This window comes from Typopeltis vanoorti, chromosome 18, assembly GCF_054136105.1.
Source record: "Typopeltis vanoorti isolate ZY-2024b chromosome 18, IOZ_Tvanoo_1.0, whole genome shotgun sequence".
NCBI lineage: Eukaryota > Metazoa > Arthropoda > Arachnida > Uropygi > Thelyphonidae > Typopeltis > Typopeltis vanoorti.
Genome location: NC_143566.1, coordinates 84186554 through 84206580, shown reverse-complemented (window position 1 = coordinate 84206580; position 20027 = coordinate 84186554). Strand labels below are relative to the sequence as shown.

Sequence of the window (20027 nt, the reverse complement as noted above, 5' to 3'; positions counted from 1 at the left end):
CAAAAAGTGTAACACCACCATAAATCAAGTGCACGATATGGTATCGGATGACTGGCGAGTCAAAGTGAGTGAAATTGCTGAGACTGTAGGCATTTCAAAAGAACGTGTAGGATATACTTTGCATGAAAAATTGCATATGAAAAAAGGTTTGCACAAGATGGGTGCGTGCTTGCATAGCAGATCAAAAACACACTTGTATGAATATCTCTTCAGAGTGCTTGGAGCATTTTAACAAGAATAAAACTGATTTTGTGCATCGATTTATTACTATGGATGAGACTATTACACACCAGAATCCAAACAGCAGTCAACACAGTGGACAGAAGCCAGTTGTTCAGTGCCAAAGTTGGTTCCAACAGCAGGAAAGGTCATGGTCATTAGGATGCTAAAGGCATTTTTTTATTGATTATCTTGAAAAGGGTAAAACAATAACCAGGGAATATTATTCCAATCTTTTAACCAGACTAGACGAAAAAAATTCGTGAGAAAAGATCCGGTTTGCAGAAGAAAAAATCATCTTTCATCAGGACAATGCACCTGCCCACAAAGATGTTTTGAAAATGGAAAAATTAAGCGAGCTGCACTATGAATTGTTGGAACATCCACCCTATTCCCCAGATTTGGTTCCCTTTGACTTCTATCTCTCCCCAAAACTAAAACACTTCCTCGCTGGTCAGCGTTTTTCTTCGAATCAAGAGGTGATTGCAGCTGTAGAGGAGTATTTTGCAAATCTTACTGAGACCCACTACAGGGATGGGATAATGGACCTGGAATAGATGTATTAGTGTTAAAAGGAGATCATGTTGAAAAATAAAAATAATTTTAAAATTATAAATTCCTTTTTTCATTGTTAGGCTGGGAACTTTTCAGACCACCCTCGTACTTATGTCCTGAAATAGCTGCTAGAAATTATCAGTGCTACTTTCTAAAACAGAGTTTGAAAGAGCAAAAAGCAGGAAACTTTGCAGCTTAAACAAACGGAAGCCAAAACGTTTGGTCTCTTGTCAAAGACACGTCAAACGTTATGACCAAACATTTGGTCATAACATTTACCCAACACTACTCCCATCCCTCTAACACCCAAATAGCTTTATTGCATCATTGCCCACAGAAAAGCCAATCTCCTGGCCTCTCACTTTGCCTCCAATGCAACTAAGCATGGCAATTTCTCCCCAACTATTTCAGATGCAAAATACTCAATGTCTCTTTGTACTTCTATCAGAGAGATCAGAAAATGTTGTCCAAATAAGAAACAAAAAGTATTGTGGCCCTGAGGCATTCCTCCAATTCTCCATCCAATCGACACAGGACAGAAGTCAGTTCACTAGAACTGACTTCTGTCCTATGTCGATTCTTTATACTTTTCTCTCTTACTCCAGTAGCATCTACCCATGGCTTGGAAATTGGCCTATGTTCAACTCATTGCCAAAGGGGTGACAAATCACCCATCAAACTACCACCCATTCTCAACCTGTGCTATCTAATATAAGCGAGAGAACTATCAATTCCCAAATCCTACACAGATTCCAAAATCAGTCTTTCTCTTCTAAATTTGCTGTGTAGCACGGCTGTCTTTTTCCAATTGATTTTATGAACTGTATGAGGCATAATCCTCAAGGCCTCATTGACCATAGTCATGACTGCAGATTTTGGATGATCTTTCTGTTTGTCCATAGTAGGTCAACTTATAGGAACAGGCATTTTACATACTCCAGACAGATTGCATAAGAATAGCAAGCTTTCAGTGGGGATGAAAACCAAATCATGCAGAGATTGTACTTTAAGATTCTGGCTATTTTTTCTGAAGTGCATCAGATATAAGGAATGATGATAGCATTAATAAAATCTTTCTGAAGAGGAAGACTGGGATATATTATGAAATTCTGCTATAGGAGAGTACTTACTCATTGGAACAAAGGTTATAGGCTCTATTGGTTAGTGCTTTAATGATACCATGTTGTAGTGAGGAGGAAGTAATAGGAAAGTTCGTGAATGCATAGCCTGTAGGGATGGGCATAAAGTACTCCCACAAATGTAGTAACCAGAATTTTTTTAGTCATCAATTTTCGGAATCACTAGGCAGATAGCTGTACTTCATGCTGAATTATCACTGATGGTGAATTCATGGCTACAATTGATTTGGAGGTTTGCAGATAGTAAGAGTATGGCAGACAACTATGGAAATCTCATCTACCTAACATAAATGGTATTGTTGTCTGGAATAGTGTGAATTCTTATTAGTTTATTATTCTGATCTGCTAAGATCGGAATAATAAACCAAGTTTACAGGCCCCATTTACCTGTGCTGAAATCAAGTAACTTCGGAAGCAGCTGAAAAAGGGCTAGAAAGAGTTGCACCAAAATCAAACCTATCAGAGGTTTTTTTTCTAGAAATATGATTAGAAGGCAAATCTAATAGAGATAAATAGATAAAACTAATTTTTTAAATTTATTTCTCCTTTTTCCCAAAATAACCAGTAATTGCTGCCTTCAGTTTCAGAAAATGCAAAATCATTGGCTTTCAGATAAAGATATGAACCTTTATAAGGGCATTTCAACTGAAGTTTGAACTTGCTCAAGATTTGAGAGCAGATAGGATTAAGTGTCCAATCAGAGAATTAATTAGGTTTCTGTATGAAGGCAAGTTATAGATTGTCTGTGATTGATTATTTAGCATAAGGCAATAACAAAATGAGATAATCAATTTCTTTGTTAGCCACCCTGGTTGGCTAAGTGATTAGTGTATCCTCTTTCCAACCATCAGGATATAGATTCAAATCTTGTCATGGACATGGGTGTTTCCGATTACGGTTGTTCTTATTATCGATTCTATCTGATGTATCTTCTAATTGTGATCAAAGTGCATTTCCATGTTCCTATTGCCCTTTTTTTTTTTCTTCTCTGCTCAAGATCTGGGCAGATCAATGTTTAGATCAATTATCTAAACATACCCCTCAGAAGAAAAACGAATTCTTGTTTCATGGGAGGCTGATCTATTAACTGATGGTGATCTAAGGATTAATACTGCTCTTTCATCTGTTCTCGCTTACAGATCCTTCAATACAATTATATCTCACAGAAAATTAGATTATCAGTTAAGACAATGTTTGATGATTTTAGTTCTCAGTTTAGTAATGATCTGGGACTCATGAACCTATAAATACATAGTCTTTAAATGAAACTACTTCAGAATGCTATTTGCTGTAGGAGAACCTCTATCAGACCCCTAATAATCCAAAAAAATTACGAAGTTCTGCCTACCCATTCAATTTCAGCACTCACCACATTTTTAGACAATGCATTCCATTCACCAACCACTCTCCATGCAAAGAACCTGCTCCTCACTCCCTTGTTCACACCCTCCTTATAAAGCTTCCAGGAATGGTCTCCTGTTCTACCCTTGTCTTCCTCTACTCTTAGGAAAAATTATCTCCATATTAATCTGGTAACAACCCTTCACCAACATATAAGTCTCAATCATATCTGTCTCCTGTTCACAAGATTCCATAAGCTGCATTCCATCAATCTGTCCTCTTACCTCACAGTCCACAGACTTGATACAGATATAGCAAACCTCTGGATCCTAATATATCCTTATCCCCTTGAAACCCACAAGATCAAATCTGTGCACAGTTTTATGCAGGCTGATCAAGGCCTTATAAAAGAAAACTATAACCTCTTCTGCTTCTGCCTGTCAAGGTCCTCCTCATCATTGCCATAATCCACTCCCAGATCTCTCATCTCTTTTACCTCCATTCAAAATATCCCCAATTTGTATACTCTGCAAACCAAATTTCAAGACCATACTTACACTTTGCAACATTAAAATGACAGCTCCACTCACCTGTCCACTAACACAGTCTACTGAGATCCTCCAGTAAGACCACATCTCCTTCGCTGTTCACAGTTCCTTCTAACTTTGCATGATGGCTATTTTCATTTGATCAAACATTTCAGATTTTTTGGTGACCAACTGTAGAGCTATGTGCTTTAGACCTAATATTTATATAATAATGAATCATATATCATCTAAACTGATATCTCATTTTCTTTTTACTACACTGTTATGCCATTACAAATTGGCCTTACATAGTTACTGCTTTCAGAGTATACAAACCACATGTATAACATGCATATAAACCGCACTCGATGTTCAATATGTCCTCCTTTTGCCTTCATGTATGCCCGAAATCTGAGGGGCCACATATCAATGGTGGTACACACAACATCCAAAGGAAATGTGCCACTGCTTACTCCAAATTCACCTTCAGGCTGGCAATGCTGGGGTATCCTTTCTTGCAGACTACTCTCTTAAGCTACAACCACAATTTGAAGTCCAACTGATTCAGATTGGGACTTCCAGACAGCCAATCAGATAGCAATGTGTGGTCAAGCACATTCGCCTCCAACCATTGTTGTGTGGTCCTGATATCAAGACAGTGTCTTAATACACTTTGGCAGAGGTTTTGACTCCTTTCTTGCAAAAATGCACCTTGGATACCCAAAACATCACCCCCCCCAACCTGTCACTGATGGGGGGGGGGGAATGACCTCTCTGAACCCTGCGTGCTATCGCCAGAGATTTTATCACCCTCAGCTGCATAAATTGTGGTGTTAGGAAGTGTCCAGTAGAACAGTGACAGACTCTCACCCCAGGTCATCAGTTAGTACACATGGCATCATTCTCTGTCAAATGTTCATCTCTTGTAACATCACTTTCAATGTAGTCGACCTGTTCTTTAGCAGTCAGATACATCTTCTGCATCGTAACGGTTAATAATCCGATACACAAACATCCTACCGACCCTGAGTGTTTCTAGCATGATGAAAATAACTGCTTCGGGTAGCTGCATTCCAACCTTGTGAAGTGCTATTACAGCTACACGGTTCTCATAATTTCCCCACTGCATGTTAATCCACAGGGCTAGACAACACTCTCAGATGCTGTACATCTAGTAAACATGTGAATGTTGGCTGCACACAGTGCCAGTAACGGAACTGGACTTATGCAATTCTGTGGGCAGGGCAGTAGTGTGCGAAAGTTGTAACAGTATTCATGGCAAGACTGTGCATATGAGCTGTATTACCAACTAAAAGATTTTTAGAGTTGTTAGTTAATATGAATTTTCAAGTTGCTCCTGATAATGATGAGATCTGCTGTACATCAAGATAAACAGTAAATGAAAAATACCCCATAAAATTTATACTTCATTCTAAACTTCACCTAATTCTAACTAAAGCAAATTGATGATTAAAAATTTTAACTCAATTTAACGATTGATATTATATTTCACAAAATCTTTATAACAATATGAAATATTCACATATTTTACATTTATATTTACATTTTACACATCAAAAATATATCATCTATCTTTTAGTTGTATGATAAATATTTTATTTCCGGTTTTGCAATTAATTCTTGTAACTGGAACAGTTCGACATTCAGGATAATCCTCTGTACAACTGTGAAAAGCAATCTAAAAAAAAAAAAAAAAAAAAATGGAATCACACTCTTAAACAATTCCACAGTATTATTACAACAAGCAAATAATTTATTTTTAAAATTATGCTATATGAAATGCTTCTTGATGGATTCATTTTAAATGCAATATTTGGTTTGTAATTGTATGGAAAGCCTGCAAATTACAAACCAAATTTAAAACTAACTAGTAACATATGATCTTTAATCACTTTATTAGGATGTTCCAGATGGTAAAGCAGGCTCCTAGAAGGATAAGGCGGGATAAAAGACTAGAAGTGAGTGAAGAGGACATATTCTGAATACTGAGTACTTTAGATGTCAGTATGGTGTGTGTTGTGTGTGAAGGAGGATGGCTAGATGGGATTTTTCCATGTGCTTTAAGGGAATATGCTAAGAAACTGACCATGCAATTAACCTGGTTGTTTAAGGAAATCTCATAACTGGGCAGGATCCTGAGGAGTGAAAGGAAGATAAGACAGATCTATAGATTAGTTAGTATTTCTTCTGCAGAAATGGTAAGAATTGTATACAGAATTGGGCAGATGAGGGCAATATCATTTATGCAAGACATCATAGATTTCTTAAGGGGACATTCTTGTTTGAGTAATACAGCTGCCATTTGTAGTAGGGTAACAACTGTAAGGTAAGACATACATTGTCATATTTTTGGATTTTTCCAAGGTATCTGACAGGGTGCTACATGAGAACTTGGTATTTAAGTTGCAACAGATGGGTTCATATATCAGATTAAATCTGATATCTGAACCCATTGATGTAAACCACTGATATCTAATTTGATTTAATCAGATTAGATATCAGTGGTTTACAGATGATGTGAAGCTTGGGGGGATTATCAGTAATAGCACCGATGTTTTAGCTCTTCAGGAGGATTTGAATAAGCTGAAAAGATGGGGCAAATAAATGGTGATGCCAGTTTAATGCTGCTAAGTGTAAGATTTTGAAATTTGGAATCCATAGATGGAATGCTTCATACTTACTTGGTGAAGTTATACTGTAAGCAAGGGATCGTGGGGTGAATTGTAAATAGAATTTTGAAGTACATAGGACATGTTGCAATTTTCTCTGTATTGTGAAAACAATGCAGAGAAAAAAATCCCATCTAGCCATCCAGTCCCACAGCATAAAGCTTTGATCAGATCACATTTATATTACTGCTCAGATCTGGTCACTGGGATTTGAAGGGAATCAAGTACTTTGGAGAGGGTAGAGATGCAAATAACAAATATGATTGGGACCGAGAACACTGGTGATGAAGACAGACTGCATGTATGTCAACTGCAGTTGGCAATTAAAAGACAGAGGGAGGGGAATGTGATATGAGTGAGCAATTTAAGCTGTTTGTTGAGAGGTATTCAATGAACTTGACTCTGGGGAGAATTTTTCCTATGGTAGAAAAGAAAAGGATAAGAGGCAATCTCTGGAAGTTGCAGAAAGGAAGTGCTGAATAAGAATGTGAAAAGTAAGGCTTTTAGCATGGAAATTGGTAGAAGCACAAGATAAGTTGACTGAGAGAGTTATGTGGAGATAGTGAAATAATTTAAGGGTCAGTATGTGAAAGACTGTGTGCCATTGAAGGTAGACTTCCCATTATGAGTTTTAGGATGGTGGTGGTGGTCCTGAATAATAATAAAGGTTCAAAGAGCATTATATGGCACTTGATTGATTGTTGTGTAACCATGAAGCATTAACATGTTAAATAGAGTAAATAAGATGGTGGTCTGAAAAGTTCTCGGCCTCGACCATAAATGGCAACACTATCAGCAAGATTTTTTTTTCTAAGTTGGTACATCTGTCATTAGCATCCATGTGAAATTGCAAGTCATTCTATCAAGTAGTTTGTTTTATACAGCTGTCTGAAGCAAAAATGTAGTCTGTATCCCTTGAAATGGATAAAATTGAGTATCATGCAGCTATAAAATTCTTTGTAAAAGAAGGTTTAATGCCAAAAGAAATTCATTCAAAGTTCATAAAAGTTTATGGGCACTCTTCTCCTTCGTTTTTGACAATTAAGAAATGGGCTGCTGAGTTTAAATGTGGCTGTACCAGCCTTGAAGGTGAAGGACGACCAAAAGGTGTAACAAGACCAAAAATCATTGATCAAGTGCACGATATGGTATTGGATGACCGGCGAGTCAAAGTGCATGAAATTGCTGAGACTATAGGCATTTCAAAAGAATGCGCAGGATATATTTTGCATTTACACAAGATGGATGCCATGCTTGCTCACAGTAGATCAAAAATGCACTCGCATGAAAATCTCTGAACAGTGCTTGGAGTGTTTTAACAAGAATAAAACTGATTTCGTGCATCGATTTATTACTATGGATGAGACTTGGATTCACCATTATATACCAAAATCCAAACAGCAGTCAAAATGGTGGACAGAATCTGGTTATTCAGCACCAAAGAATACAAAGTTGGTTCCATCAGCAGGAAAGGGGATGGCATCAGTGTTTTGGGAGGCTAAAGGCATTTTGTTTATTAATTATCTTGAAAAGGATAAAATAATAACTGGGGAATATTATTCCGATCTTTTAACCAGACTAGACGAAAAAATTCGCGAGAAAAGACCCCATTTGCAGAAGAAAAAAATTAAGGGATCTGCACCATGAATTGTTGGAACATCCACCCTATTCCTCAGATTTGGCTCCCTCTAACTTCTATCTCTTCCCAAAACTAAAACTCTTCCTCACTGGTCAGCATTTTTCTTCAAATCAAGAGTTGATTGCAGCTGTAGAGGGATATTTTGCAGATCTTACTGAGAACTACAAGGACGAGATAATAGCGCTGGAGCATTGCTGGAATAAATGTATTATCTTAAGGGTGATTATGTTGAAAAAATAAAAATAATTTTGAAATTATACATTAATTTTTTCATTGTTAGGCCGAGAACTTTTCAGACCACCCTTGTAAGATAAAAATTTGTAAGGTAAATTCAGAAAAGAAAATATAAACAAACAACAGTACATAAGAATATTACATAATACAATGTACATATATGAGAAACTTTTCATATATGTTTCATTTTTAACTGACCTGGAGATCTGGCATGAGTTTTGTAATTTCTCTGGAACAGTCTCCAACAGTTGAGGCTATGCTTAAATGAAATGAGGGATTCTAAAAAAATAAAAGAAAGTGAGTACAAGAAACTGGTAAGTAAATTATTTTAGCTTTCACAAGCAACATATGAATGAATTTTACTCTTTCTTTGCACTAAATATCTAATACCTAGCTGTTTTTAAATTCGGATATGTTATCATTATTATTTTCAGACCTCCATGAAGTCAAATACTCATTGTGGGAGGTCCCTATGTCACTCACACATATATACTATACCTTAAATGAATTTGCATTCTCCACAGTCACTACACTCTCAGTCAATGTATTCACCATAAACTCTATGGGAAAAGCCTGCTTCTCATTCCCTTGTCATACTCTTCTTATACAGCTTTCATGAATGACCTCCCCCCCCTCCTTTGGGTCATAAGAAAGAAAACAATTTATGCAGATATTAAGAGATAATTACCTGAAATAGTGATGGAGAGGGCCAGGAGTTTCAGATTACTGGATATAGTAATAGCATTAAAGGATTCTGTCATAACTAAAGCATACACTTTGCTTCCTGTTAGGGAGAGTGATTGTACATATTGATCTGGGAGATGGCTAAACACACTGCAGTCACAGTTAAGAACATATACAGACATGGATTACAACAAACTTAAGAAGTAACTTAGAGCAATACAATGCATTAAGAGAACAAAAGATGTCAGCAATGCATAGGAAATGATCAAAGGGTGTCTAGTGGAAGTAGTATCAAACTATTTACCTAGAGTCAGGAGAATAAATGATGTGGAAATTAAATAGGTGAGCAGTATCAGTAAGCAGAAGTTGTAAAAAAGATAATGTGGACAGAGTAAATAGATGGCATCAATGGCAGTAATGTATTAAAAAAATATTAGGAAAGAACTTTATACTGTTGGCATTCAAGAATATATGAGCAGTAATCTCAGGTGGTATCAATTAAACAGAAGAGAAAGGAAAGGAAAACAGATGTTTGATGGCAGGACAGCAGGAAAAGGACCCACAGGAAGATCAAGATCTAAATGGATTGATGCAGTTTTCTTATAGTTTGTTCTTCTAAGTGGCTTAAAAGGTCAAGATATAAGATCTGATAATATGGAGTCCTGACAGATAACAAAAGAAAACAGCTAATATGAAGTGTTAGTGTTAATGTAACCTTCTCACGTAGTGTTATCATTATCCTGTATACTCTTGGAGGGTATGTATCAGGTACTGATACTGATGACAAAATGCACTGGAAATGTTATGCAGATGCTGAAGATACTTATTTTGACAGTGACTGTGAATGATGACTAATTTGCAATATACTTGGGTTCCTTTATTAACTTTTTGTTGGGAGGGAATTCTGCAAGCTTTGTGATAAGCCTTCAAAAAGGAGGTAACTTTCCCCCCTCCCACTTCCTCCAGTAATACATTCTAAATGTTAAAAGCAGGCTATGAATATATTCACTGATTTACAAATTCTGAAAAGTATGTCTTTGATAAGATAATTAGTTTATTTTATTAAATCAAAAACCATATACAATCAAGAAAAACTATGAGTACAGAGGAAGCAATAATAAAAAATTACCTTAAAGTAATACTTTCTTATACAATGAAACCTGTGGAATATTCATAACTAAAAATTCAAACGTATGTCACAGTAATGTTTTTTTGAATGTAATTCCTATTGTTTAATAACTACTGATGATGTCTTATGACATCATATTGGAGGCTTAAAGGATTGTATATGGCACTCAGAAAGGATTAAAAACAGATACTTTCTGAGTGCTGTATACAATCCATTAAGTCTCCAATATGATGTCCTCACAGCACTTAAGCCTCTACACATGTCTTATGACACTTAAGAAAAATATTTAGATATTAAAAAGTTAATTACTGTGGCATATGTGTGAGTTTTTAATGCCTTAAAGTAATCAACAGTTTCTCAGATGGCATAATTTTGATATAACTTTTCTTTTTTTTTTTAAACAAAATAAACTAACTTTAATAATAGAACCTGTTTTGATTTTCCTCAATTAAAAAACCAAGGAAGTGTTTTTTTATTATTATTATTATTATTTCGGGTAAATCCAAGGAGTTGACAGACTCATCGAGGGAGGCCCTAACATCATGTCAAGAACCACTATTCGACATTCACACAGTATCTATCATACCTCGCCTTGAACTCATTCACAGTCATAGCACCCACATCAGACTCTGGCAGCTTATTCCACTCATTCACCACTCTCCAAATAAAAAACATAGCTCTAACACCCTTGCTAACCACATTCTTACCCAGCTTCAATGTATGGCCCCAAGTCCTCCCACCATCAGTCCTATTCTCAAAAATATCTTCTGAATTAATCTTATAGAAACCCTTCAGTAATTTGAATGTCTCAATCATATCACCCCTCCTCTGCCTATCAACCAATTTTTGCAACCCACAAATCTTCAACCTGTTCTCATAAGGTTCATTCCATAGACCTACTATCATCTTGGTCACTCGTCTCTGGAACCTGCCATCCATAAGAAACCCTGGCGCCCATATCTGGGCAGAGTAGTCCAGATGGGGTCTTATCAAGGCTCGATACAGAGGAACAATAACTTGTTTGTCTCTGCTTGTTAAAGTATTTTTCAGCAACCAAGCGATTTGATGAGCTGATTTAGCCACTTTTGCGATGTGCCACCTAAACTTCAACTCCTTATCCACCAACACTCCTAAATCCCTGGCCTCATCAATCTCCTGGAGTACGGTTCCACCAATGTGATATACTGCTGCTAATCTTTTCACCCCAAAATGCATAACCTTACCCTTTGCCACATTAAATCGACATCCATTTTCCTTAGCCTAGTCCTCCAAACTATCCAAATCATTTTGCAAAATTTTGACATCCTATGCACTTCCTCTCAGATCCTTTCCTATATCGTTAATGAACAAATTGAAAAGTAGTGGTCCAAGAACAGAACCCAGCAGCACACCACTAGTCACAAGCCATCTTTTGGACTCTACTTCTGAATAAACCACTCTCTGATATCTCTCCATCAACCACCCTCCTATCCATCTCACCAACCCTATATCCATCCCCATATCCTGAAGTTTACTGATTAGAATTCCATGTGGTTTCCTGTCAAAGGCCTTAGCAAGGTCAAGTAGAATCACTGTAAGCCCATTCCCCTTAACCAGTTCAGACGTCACTGTGTTATAAAACGTGAGCAGGTTACTGAGGCATGATCTACCCATGTCCACCATACAGTATCCCATTTTCATCCATCCAATCCTGTATTTTTCTCTTGACTAATTTCTCCAAGACCTTGACAACGATTCCTGATATGCTAATCGGTCGGTAATTTAGAACAGCAGTCTTGGAACCTCCTTTATGCAATGCAACTATTTTCCCCTCTTTCCACCCCCTCGGGACTAACCCAGACCCGAGACTCAAATTAAACAAAATGGTCAAGGGCACTAACAATTTTTTAGCAGCTTCACATACGACACGAGCTGGTATACTATCCAATCCCACAAATATATTGACATTGAGGTTATGCAATAGACTATTCACCTCCACTTCATTCACCACAATTCCCGTATAATCTACTGGTACATTCGTTACTGCAATGTCACCACCTGGATGATATATTCTTGCAAAGTGCTCACTCAGTAACTCAACTATATCAACTGATTCAGTTACCTCCCTACCATCGGCATTCTTTAAAATCATTCTGCCATATATATTTTTTCTTTTACTTGCAACATATCGAAAAAACTGTTTAGGATTCTCTTTAGTCTGCATGGCTAATGTTCTTTCATAATCAGCTTTTGCTTTTCTTACCACACTAGTTACCCTTCTAGCCTGTGCTTTATACTGTTCATGTGCCTACCAGTCACCTTTCTCCTTAAATTCCCTCACAGTTGTTTCTTTTTTTTGCAGCTCAAGCTTAATGGTGTTATTCATCCATTTAACCCCTACTTGATTTATTATTCGGACTCTAGGTATACAGTCAGCCATTGCCTCATGCAAACATTTCCTAACTGCCTCCCATGCACTATCAACATCTAGCCCTTGCAGTTTTACATGCCATGGCACTGAACCAATCAAACTCCTAAGCTTGTCATACTTACCAGCCTGATAATTCCACATGTACCCTGTCTTAATTGAAAATTCTACACCTTTAGCCACCTTCCAAGTCAAGACCCTATGATCACTCTCACCAATTGGTAGCAACATGGTCATATTTGTTACAGCCAAATTCTCAGATGCAATTACTAGGTCAAGCACTCTCTGACCCCTAGTATTTTCCATTACATGCTGTCGCAGATAGTTATCCCTTAATAACCGCATAAAATCCAATTCCTTCCTCCCATGTGTCCTCTCCTCACTCCAATCAATGCGACCATAGTTGAAATCTCCCATAATAATTACCCTCCTTCCACTCATTTCTTCTATTTGCTTGTGCATACTGTCACCACCATCTTTTCCATCACCTGGTCCATAGCAGCACCCAATTGTATAATTTGTTCTTCTAGTTTCAATATCACACCAAATAGTCTCAAATCTGCTCTTTTCTCTATCCTGCAGTTCCACTTCTATTCTCCTTGGCTGTAGCTCATCAGCTATCGAAATAACACTCCTTCCCCCATTTTATTCTCCCTGTCACTCCTGAACACACCATACCCCTCAATTCAATCCCAATAGCTATATCATCCTCTGTCAGTCATGTTTCACTAATGCCAATAACCTGTGGCCCAGAAGTGCCAACCAAGGCCAAAAATTCTTCCTTCTTGTTCCGTATACTTCTGGGATTAGTATACATGAATTGCAGAAGACCATTTATTCCATCCCTATTTTGATGCCTTATACTAACTATCCCATGCTGATTCGTAGTCTTTCGTACTCGCTTGGGCATATTACACACACACACATTCATACACTCAACCGTCTCCCTAAAGTCTGCATATCTACTCCCTGTCCCCTTAATAATTCTAGTTTCCCTGATTCTGCAAATCCACTTTCACTACATTCAACAACACCTTTTCAAGTCTCCGTACACCAAATCCATTCAAATGTAAACCATCCATCTTATATAAATCCTTTCACCTATCGAACTCACTCTACACATCCATTAATTCATTCCACACATCCACAAATCCATTCATTAAGTATTAATGAAGTCTTATTTCATTAATACTTAAAGCAATAATCTACTACATATTAAAAGTTCATGTTATACCCTAATCAAAATATACACTGCATTTAAATGCATATTTACCTTGTAAAAGGTGGGGAGCCCAAATTCATTTAAGCATTCATCCACTTGTGATATGATTTTCAAAAGATTTTGAATTCCTATATGGACTTTTAAACCTAAAAATGTCCTGGGATAACAAGAATCATTCTTTTATAAATCTCAAATTTGAATTTAAGGAATAATTTTAAAACTAACATTATAGAAAATAAATTCTGATATAGTTTTGAATAACAAAAGAAATATTCCCTATCTTGGGTTGAAATGCTTCATTTCTGTAGCAAAAGGAAGATTTATTCAGTGTACATATAGATGACAGCACAACAGTAGAAAGGTAGATGATAAGGTCAGTGAGACATCACAAATTTTGAAAAGTGTTTTGAGGAGAGTTATTTATTATTATTGTTCCGGGCAACTCCAAGGAGTTGACAGACTCATCGAGGGAGGCCCTAACATGTCAAGAACAACTATTCGACATTCACACAGTATCTATCATACTTCACCTTGAACTCATTTACAGTCATGGCACCCACAACTGACTCTGGCAGCTTATTCCACTCATTCACTACTCTCCAAGCAAAAAACCCTTCAGTAATTCGAATGTCTCAATCATATCACCCCTCCTTCGCCTATCGACCAATTTCTGCAACCCACAAATCTTCAACCTATTCTCATAAGTTTCATTCCACAGACCTACTATCATCTTGGTCACTCGTCTCTGGATCCTCTCCACTTCCTCCCCATCACGAAGAAACCCTGGTGCTCATAACTGGGCACAGTAGTCCAGATGGAGTCTTATCAAGGTTCGATACAGAGGAACAACGACTTGTTTGTCTCTGCATGTTAAAGTATTTTTCAGAAGCCAAGTGATTTGGTGAGCTGTTTTAGTCACTTTTGCAATGTGCCTCCTAAACTTCAATTCCCTATCCACCAACACTCCCAAATCCCAGGCCACATCAATCTCCTGGAGTACGGTTCCACCAATGCGATATACTGCTGCTATTCTTTTCACCCCAAAGTGCATAACCTTACACTTTAGCAGATTAAACTGACATCCATTTTTCCTAGCCCAGTCCTCCAACATATCCAAATCATCCTGTAAAATTTTGACATCCTATGCAGTCATAATTGATCTACCCAGCTTTGCATCATCAGCAAACAAGTGAACACTTCCTCTTAAATCCTTTTCTATATCATCGATGAACAAATTGAAAAGCAGTGGTCCAAGAACAGAGCCCTGTGGCACTCCACTAGTCACAAGCCGTCTTTTAGACTCCACTCTTTAATAAACCACTCTCTGGTATCTCTCCTTCAACCACCCTCCTATCCATCTCACCAATCCTATATCTATCCCCATCTGCTCCAGTTTACTGATTAGGGTTCTATGTGGTATCCTATCAAAAGCCTTGGCAAGGTCCAGTAGTATTACTGTAAACCCATTACCCCTATCCAGTTCAGCCGTCACTGTGTTATAAAACGTGAGCAAGTTACTGAGGCATGATTTACCCTTCACAAAACCATGTTGTCCATAATATCCCATTTTCATCTATCCAATCCTGTATTCTTTTCTTGACTAATTTCTCCATGACTTTCACAATGATTCCTGATATGCTAATCGGTCGGTAATTTACAGCAGCAGTCTTGGAACCACCTTTATGCAGTGGAACTATTTTCCCCTCTTTCCACCCCATCGGGTCTAACCCAGACCCGAGACTCAAATTAAACAAAATGGTCAAGGGTACTGACAATTCTTCAGCTGCTTCTCGTACAACACGAGCTGGTATACCATCCAATCCCACAAATGTATTGACATTGAGGTTATGCAATAGACTATTCACCTCCACTTCATTCACCACAATTCCCGTATAATCTACTGGTACATTCGTTACTGCAATGTCACCACCTGGATGATATATTCTTGCAAAGTGCTCACTCAGTAACTCAACTATATCAACTGATTCAGTTACCTCCCTACCATCGGCATTCTTTAAAAACATTCTGCCATGTACATTTTTCCTTTTACTTGCTACATATTTAAAAAACTGTTTAGAATTCTCTTTAGCCTGCATGGCAATGTTCTTTCGTAATCCTTTTTTGCTTCTCTTACCACACTCGTTACCCTTCTGGCCTGCGCTTTATACCGTTCATGTGCCTGCCAGTCACCTTTCTCCTTAAATTCCCCCCAAAGTTGTTTCTTTTTTTGCAGCTCAAGCTTAATGGTGTTATTCATCCATTTAACCCCTACTTGATTTATTATTCGGACTCTAGGTTTACAGTCAGCCATTGTTTCATGCAAACACTTCTTAACTACCTCCCAAGCACTATCGACTTCTAGTCCTTGCAGTTGTACGTGCCATGGCACTGAACCAATCAAACTCCTAAGCTTGTTATACTTTCCAGCCCAATAATTCCACATGTACCCTGTCTTAATTGAAAATTCTACACCTGTAGCCACCTCCCAAGTCAAGACCCTATGATCACTCTCACCGATTGGTGGCAATGAGGTCATATTTGTTATAGCCAAATCCTTTCATTATAGAATTGCAGATGCACGATTCATTTTCTCATAGAGCTGATCTGATTATTTTTTACTGCTGATTGTCATTCATTAAATAACAGCTTAATAATAAGATGCATCTTGTGAAGAGTCAAGACCTAAGTTAATTATCCCTTATTTCAACCAGATCTAATACTGTTTTCCTCAATAACATTTACAGTTACACACATACAAGGTTTGATAAAAGCTTGTCTGTTATGAGTGAGAAGTTATAAGTACGCTCCCCACCCGCCCAAACTGTTCTTTGTTATGCTAATTTCATCTGCCTTTATTCTTTATTTATCAAGGTGAGTCCTAAATGTCAATCAATCTATGATTAACAAATAGAAAATTCAGAATATCAGCTTCAATCATTAAGTTTATTTATGTAATTCAAATTTTCTGGGACGTGGTAAAAAAGTGCAAAAAATATTTAGAACATAAATGTTGTAAACAGCATTTTTTTTTTAAAACCTTACTAATATGCTTTGTCTGTAGGAGCATCACTATGAATACATTTTTTTTTTGATTATCATTGAATTTGTCACAATGGAATACAATTAATAAGATGATAGAGATAGAATACACATCATTATATCTCTAGAAGCAGCTTTACTGTGAAGTAACCAGCTAATTACAACATGATAATAAAACCAGATGAGCTGAGGTCAGCAGTAATTAATTTATTTCATTCCAATGATGGAACATGCAATGTGCAAGCCTGGCGCGAGGCAGGGACGGAATGGGCGAATGCCGCAGGCGGAAAAGTAAAAGGACAAAAAACTTAGAGTTCATGTTACAATTATACTGGAAGCAGAAAAAATTTAAAAAAAAAAATTAAATTGGATATATCATATATTTAAAAAATATTAAATTTATATACATATTTATAAAGATAATTATATTTTATTCTAATTATATAAGCTCCAAATAATTATTTTTATTTTGATAATCCCTGGGACAGAAACATTTAGATCCAATTTCATTGAAAAATTTGATTCTCTTATAAATAGGATATTTTTATTTAAGAAACAAAATTAATCGGAAATTTTTGGAAATCGGAAAAATATCCGAATTTGTGTTTAGATGATAATCAGGCTCTTGAGAAACATCCAATAGCTTCGACTTCAAATACAAATACCTCAACACTAAATTACGAGCTTTTTGATGATCCAGCTTTATGGCCAAACTTGTCAATTCAATAATTGATATATTAGATATATTAGTCCTGTATATCTATATACACTGCTCAGAAAGAAGTCAAAGGACACCATAGTGTGAGGAATAAACAGACATGGCACCACGTTAATAAGATGTAGGGCAGGACATACTTTTCACAAGTGTATGATAGTGATCAATGGGAATTTTGGACCATTCTTCCTATAGGCATGTAATGAAGTCCTGGACTGTTGCAGAGCATCCATTAACCTCGCCTGATGTTCCAGTTCATTCCATAGATGTTCAGTAGGGTTGAGATATCAGGGCTCTCTAGAGCCAGTCAAGTGTGGTGATGTTCATGTCCATAAGCCATGCAGATATAGCAGCAGCAGCCTTATGATACAGTGCATTGTATACTGAAAGAGACAATGGTCAGTTCCATAGTAATGCCACAAGTTGGGAGGCATTGCATTGTCCAGAATGTTCAGTTAATAGTTCACTGTTCGTGGCACCACAAACAGAGGTCTGAGGCCAAACCAGGAAAAACATCACACTGCTGCCTCTGAATTTCATAGCTGGAGTTATGCACTCTGATAAGAGATATTCACTGGGCATCTGCCACACTCAATGAGGGTGTAGTGTGATTTGTCGTTTCATAACGCAGCTTTCCGAGCTTCCATGTCGAACTGTACACACTCTTTGCACCATTGAAGACTATGCTACATGTTGGTTCTGGTAATATGAAGTTAACACATTGAGGTCCAACCATCGAAACCAATGTTGAGCCTTGGTTCTGAATGTTTTTGTATGGATTCATGTTGCAGTAGATGCCTGGAACTCTGCATTCGATGTGTTGGTCGACGAATGGCGATTTTTACATATTATCCTTCCTAGCACCTTACAGTCACATTCGGTGAATATAGTGGGTTGTCCACTGTGTGTAGCAAATGAAGTTGACTCCCTGCATTTCCATCTCAGTATGGTATCACTGATTGTTAACCTGGGATGGCCTAATTTTCAACAATTTGCCACATGGCATCCTATCACAACAACTCTTTCAAACTCAGTCATTTCCCTTCTTGCAGCCATTTCACATGGACACAATTGCACTGACATGGGAGCATCGTATTTTTCTAATTTATATCGGCTACAAACTCGACTCGTTACATGCCACAATGCATCTCATATCTTGGGAATTATCCATATATAAGAAACGATATTCTTATTTCATCCATATTGCATCCTAGCATATGTAAACATAACCAACTCAAAATGTCCAACGTAAAGGGAAGAATATCTTCCCCCCCCCTCCTACAGTACTGCCTTCTGTTATAATGGAAAATGGGGCTACAATCTAGAAAAACCTTTGAGGCCCTTAAAAATATCATGGGCTAACGAATTTTACACACACACACACACACACACATACACAGTATATTCTACTTAATTCTGGAATAAAGCAGGTGTGGAAACTTTTGGATAAAAATAAGGATATAACATTTTGTATATACAGTGACTGGCTATGCTTCATTCTCGAGTTTTTTTTTTTTTTTTTTTTTTTTTTTTAATGAATTTTTGTTTTGCAATTAGAAGAGCACATGCCTATTTTGGTGTTTTGTTACTTTTGGAGTAAGTCTAAACAATCTTACCAATAAGAAATTAAGAGGAAACTAAAAACAAGTAACAAGAAAACGAAAAAGAAAACTTATCCAGTTTTATTGTACTTTGATTTCCTTTGTAGTTCCTGTTTGGCATGTTAGATAGTCATTTTCCCTCCACCACATAAGAAGTCTATTATTTTAACTTTTGACTCCAACTAAACCAGACTGTGCATTAATATTATAATCCAATTTTGGAAACAGACAACAAAAAATCAAAGATCTTACATATTTATCTGAGTTGCAAAGTAATAAGTGTGAAAAATTAGTTTCAAGACTTCAGACTAGCAGTTTGGATAATCAAAACTAAGGAAACGAAGGCAATAATACATCATAATAAAAGAAATGAAGCTGGTTACCATTTTGGAGATAGGATCCTCCCATCAGAAAGTACACATAGGAAATTGGAATGTAGTATATTAGACAAGAAATACAGTATATTCTTGTTTTCATTCATCAATAGTCATATCTATGAATGAAACGAAGAGTGTCTTATGTATACAGAGGCTGTTGATTTCACATCAACTGCCTTCAGTATACCATAATGTAAAGTACACTCCCTTTTGGAAATGTAGAATATGTTACAACATGCTCCAAAATTCAGAGTACTGTAATAATTACTATTATTACTATTATTACGGGCAACTCCAGGGAGTCATTAGACTCATCGAGGGAGGCCCCAAATCATATTCATCACAACTATTTGACATTCATACAGTATCTATCATACCTCGCCTTAAACTCATTCACTGTCACAGCATCCACCACAGACTCAGGGAGCGCATTCCACTCATTCACTACTCTAAAAGTAAAGAACCCAGCTCTAACACCTTTACTAACCACACTTTTGCCCAGTTTCCAT

The 20027-nt window shown here is 37.0% G+C and overlaps 1 protein-coding gene across 1 annotated transcript in view; it reads right to left on the bottom strand.

Moving 5' to 3' along the window:
- Positions 1-5275: 5275 nt before the first annotated feature.
- Positions 5276-20027, bottom strand: part of LOC150096871 (U6 snRNA phosphodiesterase 1) — a 39188-nt gene continuing 24436 nt past the window's right edge. Inside the window, exons 5-7 of the mRNA XM_090408514.1 lie at positions 13838-13943; positions 8543-8623; positions 5276-5480 (exon numbers count right to left, since the gene is read on the bottom strand). Coding sequence (XP_090264640.1) covers positions 5367-5480; positions 8543-8623; positions 13838-13943 — 301 coding nt within the window. The 3' untranslated portion in view covers positions 5276-5366. The remainder of the gene's footprint in view (positions 5481-8542; positions 8624-13837; positions 13944-20027) is intronic.